At 35.0% G+C, this 18,576-nt stretch overlaps 1 protein-coding gene across 2 annotated transcripts in view; it reads left to right on the top strand.

Moving 5' to 3' along the window:
• The window catches only part of LOC138321810 (E3 ubiquitin-protein ligase UBR4-like), a 97,160-nt gene that overhangs the window by 11,589 nt on the left and 66,995 nt on the right, over window positions 1-18,576 (top strand). The window contains exons 14-37 of one of the 2 annotated variants that reach the window (XM_069265792.1): window positions 412-497; window positions 1,121-1,361; window positions 1,910-2,033; window positions 2,840-2,942; window positions 3,328-3,472; window positions 3,689-3,765; window positions 4,333-4,455; window positions 5,018-5,200; window positions 7,867-7,980; window positions 8,494-8,631; window positions 9,389-9,480; window positions 10,131-10,359; window positions 10,667-10,748; window positions 11,326-11,404; window positions 11,726-11,816; window positions 12,145-12,373; window positions 13,656-13,751; window positions 14,567-14,661; window positions 14,997-15,076; window positions 15,979-16,173; window positions 16,586-16,652; window positions 17,235-17,311; window positions 17,713-17,761; window positions 18,273-18,338. In XM_069265792.1, the coding sequence (XP_069121893.1) occupies window positions 412-497; window positions 1,121-1,361; window positions 1,910-2,033; window positions 2,840-2,942; window positions 3,328-3,472; window positions 3,689-3,765; window positions 4,333-4,455; window positions 5,018-5,200; window positions 7,867-7,980; window positions 8,494-8,631; window positions 9,389-9,480; window positions 10,131-10,359; window positions 10,667-10,748; window positions 11,326-11,404; window positions 11,726-11,816; window positions 12,145-12,373; window positions 13,656-13,751; window positions 14,567-14,661; window positions 14,997-15,076; window positions 15,979-16,173; window positions 16,586-16,652; window positions 17,235-17,311; window positions 17,713-17,761; window positions 18,273-18,338 (2,861 nt within the window). Of the gene's footprint in view, window positions 1-411; window positions 498-1,120; window positions 1,362-1,909; window positions 2,034-2,839; window positions 2,943-3,327; window positions 3,473-3,688; window positions 3,766-4,332; window positions 4,456-5,017; window positions 5,201-7,866; window positions 7,981-8,493; window positions 8,632-9,388; window positions 9,481-10,130; window positions 10,360-10,666; window positions 10,749-11,325; window positions 11,405-11,725; window positions 11,817-12,144; window positions 12,374-13,655; window positions 13,752-14,566; window positions 14,674-14,996; window positions 15,077-15,978; window positions 16,174-16,585; window positions 16,653-17,234; window positions 17,312-17,712; window positions 17,762-18,272; window positions 18,339-18,576 lie in introns of both variants that reach the window. The other variant, XM_069265791.1, reaches the window with a different exon arrangement.

The following is an 18,576-nucleotide window of genomic DNA, read 5'->3' as shown; positions in this document are numbered from 1 at the left end:
TTGCCTTGATATAGGGGCTTAATGATTACATATTGTTATAGACATGGAGAGTCATTTTAGTGATAATTATAGAATTTTCAGAATTTCGACAGGCCCAATGGACAAAAATGTGCTCCCTTGAGTCGGCTCTGATCTAACTCTGTGTAGGCTTGCCGAAGGTAAACTTTGTCGTTCTCAGACAGCTCTTGCATTCTCCTGAACTGCCTTCAAATTATAGACAGGTTTGACTGTATCAAATAAATTCTAGATGACCCTGCTTCCTGCCTGTTGAAATTGTCTCTTTTAGAATATAGTTTGCTCTACAATTTGAATCCTCTGAGTATCCAGGCGACAGGCGAGGGACTATTCACTCCCTATTTGAAGTGACGAAGAAGTTTGCTCTGTAAAAAATTCAATTTGTGTGTGTTTCAGACAAAGTCTTCGATGGATTGTCGAAGTCGCTGGCCAAATTTAATCACAGTCTCATCTCCAAGGGATGTTTGACGGAGACCCTTGAGGTATGTATAGTCTATGCAATAATCAAATAATCAGTCAACAATCAGCACATAAGATGGAAACAAAATTCTTGAAAATCTGAACCAAACCAAACCAGGTTTCAGGAGCATGAAACAGACTTATGTCCAAACTTAACTTAATTTTAGACTTAGCCAATCAAAGATGACGTTACAAAAAGTTTCATCTTTTATGATTGGCTAAGTTAAATCTAAGATTCTTTCATGATCCTGGAGCCTGATCTTTTTTTGCATGTATAAAATTCTGGAGAAGAAAAGAATGAAAAGTTTGGGCTGAGACTAAGAAAGTTATATCCATGAAAATAGTTAGCATGAAGTTTCTATCATGTAGTATATAGTGTACAGTATTATAACATGAAATATTCTTTGGATAAATTTTTCCTGGTTTGCACATAAATCATTTCTCGTGTAGAAATATTTCTGCTTTACATATTATGGTATAGTGATTTCAGCAATATACAAAATAGATTTTTTTGCGTTTATTTTCATGCTTTGAAAATATGAAAGTTTATAATACATGAATATTTTCAGTCATAAATTATCTGGTATATAGAACTATCGGTTGAAAGCCATACGGTAATGATAACATTGAACCATTTTACTTTTAGAATGTCCTACTGAGTCAGCTAGGTATAAACCCTAGTGCTGTGGAGCCATGGCCGATGACAGTACATACCCGCACTCTGGCCATCCTAGCCGAAGTCATTCTCCTCAAACAGCAGCGCGAACGTGAGGCCAAGCTCATGAAAAGTCAAAGTGAGGCTGCCGTTATCAGTATTTGGGTGAACTTCATCACAACTCTGAAGAGTAATATTATTTGGCTCGATCCACAGGTAGACTCATGTGATGGTAAGTTATCCACAGGTGTCATTATACTGATACTATACTGATATGGAAATTAGAAGGGGAATACTTACTCATATCTTGTTCCTATACTGATATGGAAAAATTAGAAGGGGGATATTTACTCATATCTTATTACATTCTATTTCATACGGAGATGGTGGTTAGGGATATTGGTCAATATTGAATATGTAAATAACGTTGTTAGCAAGGTAGTTTATCTCTTTTATGACCTCATGATAACGTCAGGTTTTCGCACCATTTTCAGATTTTATCTTCATAGCAGTATGAAGAGAAAAAGAATGTGCAAATCAGAAAGTCAAATTTAGTATGAAAACAAATCAAAATTGATTATAATCAAATCAAACTGAAAATTATTCCATCTCTGCATATCAAAAGTTTTTAAGCACCCTGTGCACTAATTATTGTGGATATGGTACATATTGTAGCTGTATATTAAAGCTAATGTATCATGATTTTGTTTTAGATATCAACGTGGAACATATATTGTAGCTGTATATAAAGCTAATGTATCATGTATGATTTTGTTTTAGATATCAACGTAGAACATCTACAGTTGCTGATCTTCCTGTTCCACAGTCTGCCTCTGATGAAGAAGAAGTCCCTCCTGTTACAGATGGCCCAGAATTTGATCGCTATCAACGAGATGGATCTGGTGTATGTACCATGTGGTTTCCTGATATCATCAGCCAAAGAAAAAAATAGATAGATATAGTTGTGTCATGTACACTCTGATTTCATCATAACATTCAGCCAAAGAAAAACAAATGTGCTTATCAATATTTCAAGGTTTATATTTCAGAATGAAGTTTTTCTTTTAAGATAAGTGATAACAACGCTTTGGAGAAAAAAAACCACTTCAAAATTCTGTAATTGAATATTAATGTTTAGCTTTATAGGAATTAAGATGCAACATGCAAAAAGTTGAACTTTGTTCATTTGAACTTGTTTAACTTAATTGCCCTGTTTAACTTTTTTTTTCTTTTTTTTTTTTTACAATGAGATATTTATTAACTATTTATCAAATATGATAACTCAGTGACTGCATACAACATATTGTCATTTTCATGTCATACCATTTCATGTCTAACCACATTTTCATGTCAATTATATTCGCGATTTAAATTTCAATGGCTATGCTGTACCTCTGCTGAGTCTGCTCAGAACAATTTTGCAGATTTTAATCATGAAATATGTCAAATTGAATGGCATGTGAAACTTAGTTGGTGTACATACAGTACTTTGATTACTCCTGGTTTAATCTTGGTCACACTTACTTCTAGTTACAACGTTTGACTGTATAGACTTTGTAGAATTTTGTATGAATGATGAAAGTTTGTATTTAAATTTTGTAGAATTTTGTATGAATGATGAAAGTTTGTATTTGAATCAGACTATTTTATAGCCTGAGCATGTCTAGAAGCTGTTACAGTAATTATCATGACGTTGGGTATAATTAACAGTAAACAGGAGACGACGGTGCCTCTACCCCTGACTCGACTACTACTGGTGTTTGAGTACCTGTTACATTACTTCTATGACCCTCCAACTGAGCTCATGGAACAGGTAAGTCTTTGTACAGAATACTGAGGGAAGTAAGGTTATAACGAGGTCACACAATATTCTGAGAGTTAGCTTTCAGCAAATTTTGACATTCAGATGTTTATGAGCACATGCATACCTAACCACCAAGCATCTTTCTAACAATCAAAAGTGACATTGGTTTGGATTTACAGTCCGGACATTAAAATACATGTCTGAATAATGTCTTTTCACAACATTAAACTGAATATTATTTTTCTTTCAAATACCTTTATTGTGGAAATGGCGATTTGCAGTGTAAGACTGCAATTTATGTGGCCACTTAGATCTATTGGAAGAGTTAATGGTTTTGATAGATTTGGCTAGTGTGTGGGTAATCTTTAGTTTTATGATTTTGATACACTTCAAGGTGAGATGGAACCTGTTTGCGGTGCATGCCCAAGCAGCTTCCTCCGAGGAGGATGGCCTTGCCTGTAGACAGACAGAATTCTTCTCCTGTAGGGAGGTGGAAGAGAATTATCGAAGGAATCTCACAGCTCAGGAAATATCTGATGGTAAGTCTAATTTCCAATGATAGTTATTTCCAAGATAGTGATTTAATAGTGTCACCTATCTTGTCAAATTTTAACTGCTTATATGATGCAATAATATATTGCTGCTTGAAAATTTCTGGAGTTTTCTTTGATAAGTGAACCACTCTCACGGTAATTTTGCAAATAAGATCCAATGAATTTGGTTGGTGTTTAAAAAAGTTCTTATTCTTTTCACAGGCATACAAAGACCGAGATTCTACAATCTAGGGCCAATCAATGTCAACTCCCAGGAGACCCCCAAGGTGGATGGACTGGTTAGTAACTAATGATGGAAAATTAACTTATAGCCAGTTCTTTTACTGGGATTACATGTTCACGAATTCGTAGGACATTGCTATCATCGTGAAAATTTGATCCACCAAAATACTGAGAAATGACTGAATTATTTAAAACCTGATAACCAGATTGTGGTAATTTATAACTGCTAAGATTTAGTTTCCTTGATTTTAGTTTAATTGCATATGAATTTCCTTGTAAAGAGATAAAATCATGAAATTTCTTATCTGCGTAAATACCAAATTATACAGTATCACATTAATCACTATGTGGTTGTACCATCCTGTTATGTAAAAAATATTGTGCATGGAAAAAAGAAGACAAAACATGTATTAGAACCTGAAGTTTGTAGTGTGAAGTGAGGAGTCACATTTAAATTCCTCTTATTTGGATATGGAAATTTGCTGTGTGTTGTAGATGCGTTGGCATATCCATAGTCACGCAGTTTTAAAATAATACTATGTTGATGAAATTTCATTCTTTAGTTAAAGATTGTGAAAAGCTGAAAATGTTAGAAATGTTACTATATACGATTTTGTTTGTAGGCGTGCAGTTTCCTGCTATCCAGTGCGGACGTGGTCAACTATAACCAACTGTACAATGCCTGTATCTCACTATTGATGGTTGGCTCAAAGTGTGACAAAGTCAAGGGGAAGCTTTCCATACTGGTCTGTATTGTTGATGATAGTTATCTAAAGAAAATTAGTTATTAAAAATTCAATTTTAGAAGGAATGTTTTAATTCTCCTCCCTATATGTATTGTGACTTTATGTTCTCTCAAACCTTTCTGTAACTGAAACATTCATTTCAAAATCAGCCATTAAGCATAGGTTCTGACCCACCATCCATTAAAGATTAATACACAAAGAATGCTGTAATTAAAAATAATTGTATCATACCCTTGAAAGTATTATGAAATTGTTGCATATTACCAGAATTTTGTTTTTTTAAAATCTACTATTTAACCAACTTTCTTTGGCAAGCAATTTACTTGAGCAAATAACGCAATCAAAATAATTTAAAAAAAAGGAAATCTTCACTAATTGACATCTACATCATTAAGATTGATATAAATTTCCATTCAAGTTTTAAATCAATGAATGTTAATCTTCCCTAACTCATTTTGAAATAAAAATTGTGAAATGTAATAGCTGCAAAAGAAATTTGGTTTATAGTGAATGGACACAAAATAGGCAACAATAGATTTGTTTACTGTAATCCTGTTTACAGGATGCGTCAGCACTACACTATCACTTCCTAGTCAGCTGGAGGCTACTAGCCTGTCTGCCCCCCTCCATACAGTATCTCCGCATGCTCGAGAGCGGCGAGCTCGACATGTCCAACGGTCATATTCTACACACCCTACGATGGGTTTCAAGGCTTGGGCACAAGGTCTTCAGCGGTTGGATGAAGGTAGCTAATACAGTTTTATCTTACTTTTCATTTGCTTATAAACTGTTAGCATGTTATCGTCTCATTGCATGAAGGTTTATTGAACAATTATTTTGTAACATCACTTTTGAATGGCTAAAACATTGGCGTTAAAGTTTATTTTCCATTTTTCCATATATATATTTAAAAAAAATGCAGGGATTGTGTTATGAAGAGATTAAAAGATATTACTGGGGTTAATTCTATGTATATAACATAGTCAATCTTTTGTGTAAAGAAGATGAAAGGGAAGCCATTAGCCATTTTTGTGGTGTTTAATTGTTTAAAAGAGATTTCATTGTTTTCATAAAAAAAAGTTTAAATTTAGACAAAATGTTTATTTTTCTGAGGCCATAAAGATCTAAAGACTAAGGATGACCTATTGTCATCATGCACCGTCCGTCGTCGTGCGCCGTCCGCCGTCCGCCGTCCGCCGTCCGCCGTCCGTAAACTTTTCATTCAAACGACTTCTTCTCAATAACCGGAAGGCCCAGGGTACTCATATTTGGCCTGTAGGTTGCTGGGATGGAGGGCTACCAAGTTTGTTCAAATAAATGACCTTGACCTTCATTCAAGGTCACAGGGGTCAAATAGGCTAAAATCCTTTAAAAAAAACTTCTTGTGAATAACTAAGAGGCCTAGAGACCTGATATTAGGCCTGTGACATGCTGGGATGAAGGGCTGCCAAGTTTGTTCAAATAAATGACCTTGACCTTCATTCAAGGTCACGGGGGTCAAATAGGCTAAAATCTTTAAACGACTTCTTTTCAAGAACCAGAAGGCCCAGGGTACTGATATTGGGCCTGTAGGATGCTGGGATGAAGGGCTACCAAGTTTGTTCAAATAAATGACCTTGACCTTCATTCAAGGTCACAGGGGTCAAATAGGCTAAAATCCTTTAAAAAAAACTTCTTGTGAATAACTAAGAGGCCTAGAGACCTGATATTAGGCCTGTGACATGCTGGGATGAAGGGCTGCCAAGTTTGTTCAAATAAATGACCTTGACCTTCATTCAAGGTCACGGGGGTCAAATAGGCTAAAATCTTTAAACGACTTCTTCTCAAGAACCAGAAGGCCCAGGGTACTGATATTGGGCCTGTGACATGCTGGGATGAAGGGCTACCAAGTTTGTTCAAATGAATGACCTTGACCTTCATTCAAGGTCACAGGGGTCAAATAGGCTAAAATCCTTTAAAAAAAACTTCTTGTGAATAACTAAGAGGCCTAGAGACCTGATATTAGGCCTGTGACATGCTGGGATGAAGGGCTGCCAAGTTTGTTCAAATAAATGACCTTGACCTTCATTCAAGGTCACGGGGGTCAAATAGGCTAAAATCTTTAAACGACTTCTTCTCAAGAACCAGAAGGCCCAGGGTACTGATATTGGGCCTGTGACATGCTGGGATGAAGGGCTACCAAGTTTGTTCAAATAAATGACCTTGACCTTCATTCAAGGTCACAGGGGTCAAATAGGCTAAAAATCCTTTAAAAAACTTCTTGTGAATAACTAAGAGGCCTGGAGACCTGATATTAGGCCTGTGGCATGCTGGGATGAAGGGCTACCAAGTTTGTTCAAATAGATGACCTTGACCTTCATTCAAGGTCACGAGGGTCAAATAGGCTAAAATCTTTAAACGACTTCTTCTCAAGAACCAGAAGGCCCAGGGTACTGATATTAGGCCTGTGACATGCTGGGATGAATGGCTACCAAGTTTGTTCAAATAAATGACCTTGACCTTCATTCAAGGTCACAGGGGTCAAATAGGCTAAAATCCTTTAAAAAACTTCTTGTGAATAACTAAGAGGCCTGGAGACCTGATATTAGGCCTGTGGCATGCTGGGATGAAGGGCTACCAAGTTTGTTCAAATAGATGACCTTGACCTTCATTCAAGGTCACGAGGGTCAAATAGGCTAAAATCTTTAAACGACTTCTTTTCAAGAACCAGAAGGCCCAGGGTACTGATATTGGGCCTGTGACATGCTGGGATGAAGGGCTACCAAGTTTGTTCAAATAAATGACCTTGACCTTCATTCAAGGTCACAGGGGTCAAATAGGCTAAAATCCTTTAAAAAACTTCTTGTGAATAACTAAGAGGCCTGGAGACCTGATATTAGGCCTGTGGCATGCTGGGATGAAGGGCTACCAAGTTTGTTCAAATAGATGACCTTGACCTTCATTCAAGGTCACGAGGGTCAAATAGGCTAAATCTTTAAACGACTTCTTTTCAAGAACCAGAAGGCCCAGGGTACTGATATTGGGCCTGTGACATGCTGGGATGAATGGCTACCAAGTTTGTTCAAATGAATGACCTTGATCTTCATTCAAGGTACCGGGGTCAAATAGGCTAAAGTCTTTAAATGACTTCTTCTCAAGAACCAGAAGGCCCAGGGTACTGATATTGGGCATGTAGCATGCTGGGATGAAGGGCTACCAAGTTTGTTCAAATGAATTACCTTGACCTTCAATCAAGGTCACGGGTCAAATAGGCTAAAATCTTTAAACGACTATGTTGTATTGTACTAATAGTCAGATGACCGTTAAGGCCCATGGGCCTCTTGTTATTTTTCTGAGGCCATAAAGATCTAAAGACTAATATTTTGTAGAAGTGAGTTTTGAGTAATAGTGTATCTGGTCTATATATTACAGGATTACCTAGTGAAGCAGGGACTGACCACTCAACAGTCCGAGGCTCTACTGACCAGTGCTAACAAAGTCGCCAACAATGTGAATTATGATATCCGGCTGGCGATGAACTTCAACGTGAGTCACCTTACATATAACTGCTTGTTGAATGATTCAAAGTCATATCTGTAATGCAACTCTCGTAAAAATCAAAAGAAAACTGGCCCAGAGTTGATCGGCCTTTAAGACGTACCTTGGAACCTAAACTCAAACTTGAAGTCCATGTTCAATTTGATGTGGTTTGTAACTCTTTAAACTCCTATAGCTTGTAGATCATGTCATCAGGGGAGATTTTATATAGGCTGATGATAGGGGTCACAGGACGAGGCAGGTTGGTTAAGATGTCCCGAAATATTACCTCAAACTCTCCACATCTGGGGCATGAGTTTGAATCCCATGTGGGACAGTTGCCAGGTACTGCAATGACCACTGGTCATTAGTTTTTCTTCGGGTACTCTGGCTTTCCTCCACCATCTAAACCTAGCATGTCCTGAAATGGTCCTGGTTGTTAATAGGATGTTAAGCTAATCAAACCAAAATACTGATGATACTGGTTAGAGATATACTGATGATAATTTTTCTGTGTGACAGGTGAACGCAATGCTACTGATCAACCAGAAGGAGATAATCGGACCCACTGACCTACCAGGCTTGACCGCCGTGATGTTGCTGGACGCAGTCATAGCAAAGATACAAGTGTCGCTAGAGGAAACCTTCACTAAGGCGATGGTATGTCTTTACTATAGAAATAGAATCAATGCAGTAACTGTAGAATGATCTCAAGTTGTTCAATTTTTGTGGAAGATAATTGATTTATGACAAAATATGTTGTACATCCTTCATCAAAATGTGATAATGATTTTCTTAACCTGATGGCAGTGTTCGCAATAATTGAAGAAATTTTAATCTCAATTTTTAATTTTTTATTTACCCTACAGTTGTAATACATTCAGTTGCACACATTTTTCAGAAATAATGAATACAGGATTTGTGTCTCAGTAAATTGATGTTACTATAACAATTTTAATGCATACAATGTCATACTGTAAACAAATTTTCTTTCGCAACTACTAAATTTCGTGATTTCAATTTCAAAACAATTCTGCGAAAATTAACTTAAGCAGATTAAAAAATCGAATTTTCGCGAATTCGCTTGAATCATAAAATTCGCGAAAGTAAATTGAACATGAACAAAGTAGGTTAATAGTAATTAACAATAAATACTGTATAGCTGGTTATGTTCGGGGGAATTTTATTTTTGCATTTTAATGAAACATTACTATAATCACGAAAATTTGATCTGCAAAATATTAAGAAATGATTGAGTCATATAGGCATTGATAGCCAGATTGTGAAAATTTGAAATCGCAGAAATTTAATGTGATTGTTTTGATATGATCGTTTTTTGGTAAAATTGCGAATTTTTTTTTCCGATATTAATAACCTTCTATATGGTACATTGTAAGATTTGTTTACCCTCTTCCAGGGAGATATTGACCCCCGTAAGGCTATGGAGGTTGCACTGGACCTGATCCCGGCCACACTGTTACAACTGGAGACCTATAGTGTGTATGTCAGGTCAGTACTCTACTTACACATTGTATGATTTAAATTCAATTAGCGTATTAGACCCAATTAACACCGATGTCCCCATAAACCCCCTCCCCCTTTTGAGGACTCAATTTCAATTGCTTAAGCATAATAAAGACCAAAACTGTATAGGTTGGCAATAATTTCATTTTTCATTTTCTATATTTTAAATGCCTTGGGCACTTATTGGGTGGAATACAATAAGCATTATAATATTACAGTGGCATATATGAAAGCCTAGTATTGATCCTTATTTCGAAGGAAACTACTGTAACAGTACCACAGAAACCCCACCAGATGGAACAGATGACTTCATAAAGGCTCACCATATTAGGGTCATCTGACAAATCATGCTTCATCTGTCGTCGTCCTCTGTCAGTCAATTTTTCACATTTTAAACTTTTCAAGTTCCACCAGTGGGAGCTAAAGCTTGCTTGATATAATCCTTTGCCAAAAGATGTCAAAAATATTTTCAAACTATGTTTTGCCTCAGAAGTAGATTAGCTATTTTCCATTGGGTCCAAATACAGCAAAAATATATGTTCATGTCTGATTTGTGAGTCTGCATGGTGGTATAAATGATAAACCAGTCAGCTGTATGTAAAATGTCCTCATTGTTATGTTTTTTCCTTTTCCAGGTCCTGTATCCTACACCAGCTGAAGCTAGACGAGGACAGCGAAATGGTGCTGACTCCATGTCAACTGAAAGCATATGGCACGGTTATGAGTCTAGGATCGAGCTCTCCTTCCAAAGTTTCCCCCCTGGGCGCCGAGATCATGGGTACACTGCCACGTCCAATCTCACTAGCCATTGACGTGAAGTGGTCATCAAGCACTCATAACGAGTTTCCTAGTACAGGGGCCTGGGTAGGGAATTTCATGTATTCTCACAACATATTAATGTGTACTTAGGGAACATTCATATGTCAAGTGATTATAAATAATTTGTTTGTTAAGATAATCGACCTTATAAACCTGTAGAATTTGTTCAAAGAAAATTTCAGACAAAAATGAATTTATAAATTTTTTGGCACAAAGTATTCTACCAAAATGTCAAATAGACAAGATTTTTTAACAACAATCTGTCATAGGGACAATGAAACTGAAACGTGTCTCTTGGTAATGTGTACACTCACTACAAAGATTTGACTCATGAAAAAATGTCTTTTTTCAGAAAAGTGACTTTTCCAATGACATATTGCCAGCCGAGAGCTACATTGACTCTATACTAACAGCTCACACTGGCACGCTATCTAGTAAGTAACTTGTTATATATTTTAAAAGTACATGTACTGCAAACTAGTAATACTTGTTATATATTTTAAAAGTACATGTACTGCAAACCAACAGAATTTTCGTGTCAGTATGGTTCACGTTTTCATGCCCAACAGCATTTTCACAGTGATTTACTTTCGCGATATAGAAATAAAACACTTTATTTTACTTGAAGTTAAATCTTTTTGGTGGTGATTTATAAATGCGAATTTTAGTCACGTGAGAAATGCACCAAATAAAATGTTTGCAAAAATATGTTATTTTACAGTATCAGTCTTTGTGTTAAGACTTATATTGATCACGAAATTCCATAAGACAAAAAACTGCACTTTTACAGAAATCTATATCTGATGAAAGTTAGCAGAGGTTTTGTTCTGTCATTTTCAATTTCTGGCATCACATCATACTAGTCCATATCAGGATGTCACAGTGGTCCTTTTCCTTTAGTGACATATATACTTAGAAATAATAAAACAAGTTAATTGATCATTGGATCAAATATTTGACTGATGATGGGATCAAATATTATCACAATGATAAAAAATTTATCTGTTCTAGTGGAGCCAGTATTCAGCATCAACGCCTCCCTGAAGCATGTCCTCATGGCGTTGGTCAAGTTTGCCTCTGATCTAGTAGTGTAAGTATTACTGGTAGTGAATAGATCCTTATCACTAATTCCTTGAAGATGAGACCTCGGTTCTGTCAGTATTGTTACTGTTGGAGAAGTTTGAGAATTTATGAAGTTATTGTTTTCATGTCCCTCTCATGAAATGTCCGCTGTGTCCATTAACAGACACTGTTAGTTTACATTACAGATAATGAAATTTAAAAATATACATTGAGGTTATTTAAGAATCAACCATTGAAAGTTTTAAAGACTTCATGACCCGCCTATATGAATTATGATGCCTTGTGTGATTGTCAGTAATATTCTAGTCATGTTGTAATTTTTGTACAGATGGTGCCCAGACACGACCAGTAGTAAGGAGATGGTTCGAGTCATGTTCCCCTTCACCCTTGACGCATCAACAGCCTATCTGTCAGACGTGGTAAGTATCTACTTTAAAGTTATCATATCTCAATGCTGTAGTTTTAAGATTCCAAAATAATGACGTTACAAAATTCACATCAAAAGATGATGTCACAATCACTAGATGGTGGGACTAATCGACAGGAAATTAGGATCTTGAAACCCAGAAATTACTTAGATCACTGACCTGAACTTCAGAGATGACGTTAGACTCCGCTGGCATGTTTAGCAGATTATTTCTTGAAAAAATAATACTAAAATGTACAACAAAGCAATCTGACATATTCTATACTTGTGTTCTGATAATGTACATATTGACATTCGTATTTCCTTTTTCCGTTACGAAGGTTTCCCAGGCCCTGGAGAGGTTCCTCGGACCAGTAGATGGCGACGAGTTCATGGAGAAGATATTCCATTACGTTTTCTCAGTGTGCCATGATCTGTGTGTGAACTTGTCCGAGCCGGAAACGGGCCTGGAAGAGAAGGTCTTCCTGGATTGTCTTAAGTTCATGGAGAACCACCTAGAGAAGGAACCTGAACGCAAGGCCTTCTACAAATTCTACACTGAATCAGCTGGTAAATACTGAAAACATAATAATTTTAGTGAAGGTTTTGTAAAAGGGTATTTCCGGTATTGAACCATCCAATTACGCCAATTTATATCTTTGCTAATAAATCATCGTTTACTTTTTTAAGAATTTGCACTAAAATTGACTGCTCTGATATAAGCATGTTACTGTACTGACAAATTTAGGCATCAACATAATCAGTTAGAAATAATACACATGTCGTCTAAGATATTGATGAGTTCATTGAATTTTATGAACAGTTTATAATACACATGTCGTCTAAGATATTGATGAATTCATTGAATTTTATGAACAGTTTATAATGCACATGTCGTCTAAGATATTGATGAATTCATTGAATTTTATGAACAGTTTATAATGCACATGTCGTCTAAGATATTGATGAATTCATTGAATTTTATGAACAGTTTATAATGCACATGTCGTCTAAGATATTGATGAATTCATTGAATTTTATGAACAGTTTATAATGCACATGTCGTCTAAGATATTGATGAATTCATTGAATTTTATGAACAGTTTATAATGCACATGTCGTCTAAGATATTGATGAATTCATTGAATTTTATGAACAGTTTATAATGCACATGTCGTCTAAGATATTGATGAATTCATTGAATTTTATGAACAGTTTATAATGCACATGTCGTCTAAGATATTGATGAATTCATTGAATTTTATGAACAGTTTATAATGCACATGTCGTCTAAGATATTGATGAATTCATTGAATTTTATGAACAGTTTGTAATGCACATGTCGTCTGAGATATTGATGAATTCATTGAATTTTATGAACAGTTTGTAATGCACATGTCGTCTGAGATATTGATGAATTCATTGAATTTTATGAACAGTTTATAATGCACATGTCGTCTAAGATATTGATGAATTCATTGAATTTTATGAACAGTTTATAATGCACATGTCGTCTAAGATATTGATGAATTCATTGAATTTTATGAATAGTTTATAATACACATGTTGTCTAAGATATTGATGAATTCATTGAATTTTATGAACAGTTTGCTGTTTAGTGTCTTTGGTGACATGCTTCAGTGAGATAGCGCTATAAAAAGGGCGAGAGTCGTACTATTACAAGGTTACACTATACAAAATTATATACCACAGCCTCCCAAAACATATACAGATGTTAACACACACAACACATAGCGTACAGAGGATGACTAGCTGTTAATCGTATGTTTAGCCCAACCAACCAACCAATTAGTTTAGGAGTTCTAAGTTTTAACTTTTTATTTTTCTACAGATTTAACCCAGTTGGTGTTATCTGCAGCCAAGAAAAATCTGACGTCTCAATACTCCACTAGGATTCTACGGCTACTGAGCAAGATGTTTCAGCTGGGTAAGATATTTCATACTCCTATGATAAGTAAGTAGTGTGTTAACAATATCCTTTTATTTGATCAAAAAGTATTATAAGTATACTTTAATTTTACCCTGGGAAGAGGTGGGATACTGGAGGAATTTTTCAACAAAATTTGGTGAAAATAATTCTTAGAAATTAGGGACTTGTTTCACCAAGCTGATAGGGAAGAAATTTCATTCATTTGAATTCATTTCATTTTTACATTCAAACTATTTATTTTATGTCCTTGGGAAATAGAAAACATCATTCCATGAATTTCCTTTCCTTGTTTTACACCTTAGTGTACTTATGCAGCCTGATCATTTGTCTGAATAGATGACAGTGTACACATTGTACTTGTCATCGAAACTTCACACCAAAACTTCTATTGGTTGTCACAATGTGTATCAAATATTTAAGGATTAGCGTATCTTTCTAATGGTTCTATCGAAGGATAACACTAGTACAGCGTTGCTGACACATGTAAACATTGCGACGTCATCGGTATGTGAACAACTGTACATTGTAAAACATTGTATATTTATCCTACGCACCAAAGAGAGACGGTGGTAACATTAACAAAGTAATTTTTCTACATTTGTATGTACAAGCCAACATGTAAATATGTGTTCAAACCTATTTTGATAGGCCTACATGTTCCTCGACCGTATGATCGGTACTGTAAAACACTAACAGTTTCTGATGGGGATCATCATAATTTCATTTGAAACAGCATTTCAGTATATATCTCTGTGGAAATTAGATAAACAAAAATGCATATTTGATGGGTACTTTTGATTACTGTTTTCCAGCTGACAAAAGTGGTGACAAGAGCTATGAGGTTCTCTGTGGTTCACTGTCAAGTCTGGCACAAATGGACCTGTCCAAGATGATACTACCCTCCGAGGTAGAGTTCATGGTATTCCTATTTTGTTGTAGAAACTTTCTCATACAGTATCAGAATATTCTCAGGATAGAATTCATGGTACTGTATGTATAAGTCAACTGTCTTTTGCATCTACTAAATTCTCCAATTTCAGTTTCATGTCAAGTTTGCGGAGATTAATTTTCGTGGATTTCAGAACAGAGTTGAAACATTTTTCGAAATTGTTAAATGAAGTTAATAATTAACTTTTTCTGTTCATATGTGATATTTGTAATTTCTGGAAAAACCTATTTTTGCTGCTGGAAAAACCTATTTTTGCTGCATGGAGATATTAAGTAGCTATTTGTTTGTTGTAGGATCAGGAAGATGAAAATACCCTGAGAGAAAACAGGATGTTGCTGAGGACCGTGACTATGTACCTGGTCAAGCCTAACAGGTAAATATACAAAATCCTTTGGGAATTTGATGTAAGTTAACGTGGAAGTACTGTGAAAATCTAGTTGGGAGAAAAAAATGCTTTGAAAGATGTTCAAATTAGGTGGATATACTCTGAAAATCTAGTAGGGACTTTGGTACAATTTTATAAATCAAAAGACTTCTAGACAGAAAATGGTGTCATCTTAAGAGTTACAATAGGTGCCTATTCCGTAGTTTCACATTACAGAGTTATCTGCCCTTGTGGGTATTGATTGTGACGTCATGTGTGTTTGCGAGTGTAACGTCATGGGTTTCGGTGAAAACGACGTGAATTGCGCTCATAAAATAATGACGTAACAATCGAATACCTACCCGCAAGGGAGCTAACTCTGTAATATGCAAAGACGGAATTACTGCTAGAGGAGCAAAGTAAAACAAATGAAAAAGGCTATTTATACCTTTCTGTTTATGTTTTTGAGCCAGTTTTATATCTCTTATCTACTAAGCAAGGTATAAACAATTTTAAGTTACAGTCAAATATCATTTGCTTTCATATATTTATGGCAGTCTCTTCAAAGAAAAAATGTACAGTTACACTACAGATTGTGTAATTGACGTCCTGTGAGAGGTAACATAGATACTGTTAATGATTGTTATGTTAGCTTTATGGAAAAATGATATTTACATGCATCTGTACGCATAAATTTTTGCCAAGCAATTCACCGCAGCAGTGCTCTACTAGCATACTTAGGGACCATTTCGTAACTGGTTAGAAAGTATAGTAAGCAGGGTATGTATATTCGTTCTAGTCAGGACTAAGAAAGCACTCTGAATTATACAAGATCTTCAAGTAAGACAATATGCTTCTGACCGACTCCTAGGTATACCTTTTAACAATGAATATTTTGTTTCTGTTGATAGCCTGGTCAGTGAGAAGGTGCCCTTGTCCATCCTCTCTTCTCTCATCCCCCTCGGCGAGATGCTGCTGACCGGCTCCGATAGGGAGATGGCCGGGTTCCCAGAGCTAATGATGGTCATGCATACTCTGGCCGGTGCCGGTCAAGGTAGTGGACACAGCATGTTGTTTCAAGCTGCAACGGGATGGCTTGATCAATGGTAGGTTTATTTTTAGAAATCTTTACAGTTGTGATTCAAATGTCTGAATCTCACATTTAGAAAAAGATCAGCTAAAGACAAAAAGGAAAAATATGTTGTTAAAATGAAAAGAAAAAACAACCCATGCTTTTTTTCAGTAAATTAAAAAGTATTTTCAGAGCTAAAAACCAAATCCTTTTTGACAAATTAAAAAGTATTTCTGGAATTCAGTCGACATACAAACAAAATGGAGGAAAAAAGTAAGGTTTAGGTTTACTTTTAAACTTTGGTTAATAGAATTATGTTAATTTTTAATCAGGACAGGCTATATAGATTCTGGTACATTAACAATTTGTTAAAAAAACAACCTGTTTTAGTGTTTACATTCAATTTGGTGTCTTTTCACTGATTCTATCATTTGTTTCAATTTCAGTACTGTCCTCCTGAACAAAAAGGAAATCTTAGAGAAGATGACTTCAGAGAATGGCAACACCAGTAAGGTAAGACAAAATTGATGGTTATATATTGTTACTCCAACTTTTGAGTTAAGTTTGAGTTTATTTTCTGTTTCCTCTAAATGGCTCATGAAAATATATCAATTCTAATAGTAAAGAAGGACAAAAAAGTGAAGGGAAAAAATTACTCTTATACAATTTAGGTTTTACTACTTCCTAAAAGAGCTTGGATATTTGTCAAATAAAAAAGGGTGCTAAATTTTATTGTTATTCTGTATAGCGCTTTAAATTCACCGAGTCCATATTTCGCAGCTTTGTTAATGGAACATATTCACAACGGTTTAATTTGGTGGTACACTGATGATTCCAGTAATTGCAATATTCTTCATTTAAATTTTAAAGAACAGGTGTCAAATGTTATTAATATTTTCTTTGCAATTAATTTTGAAAACTGTAAACAAATTCCTGATAATGGTACGATAATGTAGCAATTATTTCGCTTGGTTTTGAATTCACAGATTTCTTTAAAACCATGAATATAGCAAAAATAAATCATTTGCAAAAGTATTTGTGTGTGTATAAATTTATTGTATGACTTACCTAGTATATTGTACATTGTATTTACAGCCTATTCTAGATACGTTGTGTTGTCTTTTGTCCTACGTTGGAGAAATCCTTGGGGCTCTAAAGAGAAGTTCAGAGAAGTATTTATTAATTTATTATCTTTATTTATTTAAATTTATTATTTTTAACATAATTTTATCATTTTTAAGAATCCTGAGAAAAGAAAATTAAAGTAAATTGGAAATTATACTAAGAAAAGTATCATTAAATCTCACCACAGAAATAAGCACAGAATACATTTTATCACATGACTAAAAATGTTTGCGATGAGAAAATTAAATTTTAACAGTGAAAGAGAGATGGACAAAGAGAGAAAGGAATATGATAAATTGTTTGGTATAAAATTTTAAACCCTTCTTATTATAAAGCCCTTGGAAAGAGCTTAATAACAATGTGTTGCATTAATGTTGAATTTGTTAATATCTGAATTAGAAACTGGCCATGTAAAAGTATTCATTCTTGTAAATCTTTGTTTTTCCAGAAGTGGCGTACTCTCACCTCCAATGGATACTGAGGTCAATGTACCACAGGTAAGATTTCTTCTACTTGTTTATGTTTTCCTCATTTGTAAAAAAAAAAAAAAACAAACGCTGTCCTATTCCTATTTTGGAAAATTATATTACATGCATTTATTAAGAATTGGAAAGTTTGAGTTTCTTATTTTACTGCTGAATAAAAGTATTTTAAATCATTGATTGCCTCAAAGATGTCCTATATGGATTGACATACTAATTGTGTAGACAACTAAAGCAAAACAAATGATTTCATATGTATTTTTTGTGTTAATTAGGCTCACATATATACATGATTAACATTAATCATTGGCCAAATAATAAATGTTTTTGTGCTCTGTTGGCCATGGAGCATCGTAAAGACTTCATTTTTGTTTTGTCAAGTAATCTGAAAAAATCAATTATAAGCGGAATCAGAGTTTCGAAACCAAAATGTTTTCCTACCGAAATGAAATTAAAAAAGGATAGTGACATCAATGCTTAAGAGTTAAGCTTTTACCATGTTTCACACGATGTTAACTTTTTACAGGAGGGTGACATGGATTGGATGGAAGAACTAACACAGGAGGAAGAAGATTCTGGTGGAGAGGACTCGGTAAGTTAGGGACAAAGATTGAACTCGATATGTAAAAAATACAAATATTTTGTCAACAAATTAACGTAATGATTGCATACTGTAAACCAACTTTTTTTCATGTGCGATTTATTTATGTGAATTATGCAATCAAGGTAAATTCATTAATTGATATCTTCCACTATTCTTAAATTCAAAAATATTTCCATCCAATTTTAGTCCGCAAAACCTAATTTCTGTGGAAATATTTTTAATGGAA

Source organism: Argopecten irradians, chromosome 4 (genome assembly GCF_041381155.1).
Source record: "Argopecten irradians isolate NY chromosome 4, Ai_NY, whole genome shotgun sequence".
Lineage (NCBI taxonomy): Eukaryota > Metazoa > Mollusca > Bivalvia > Pectinida > Pectinidae > Argopecten > Argopecten irradians.
The sequence above is the reverse complement of the archived record's forward strand: the minus strand, read 5'-3'. Positions and strand labels throughout refer to the sequence as shown.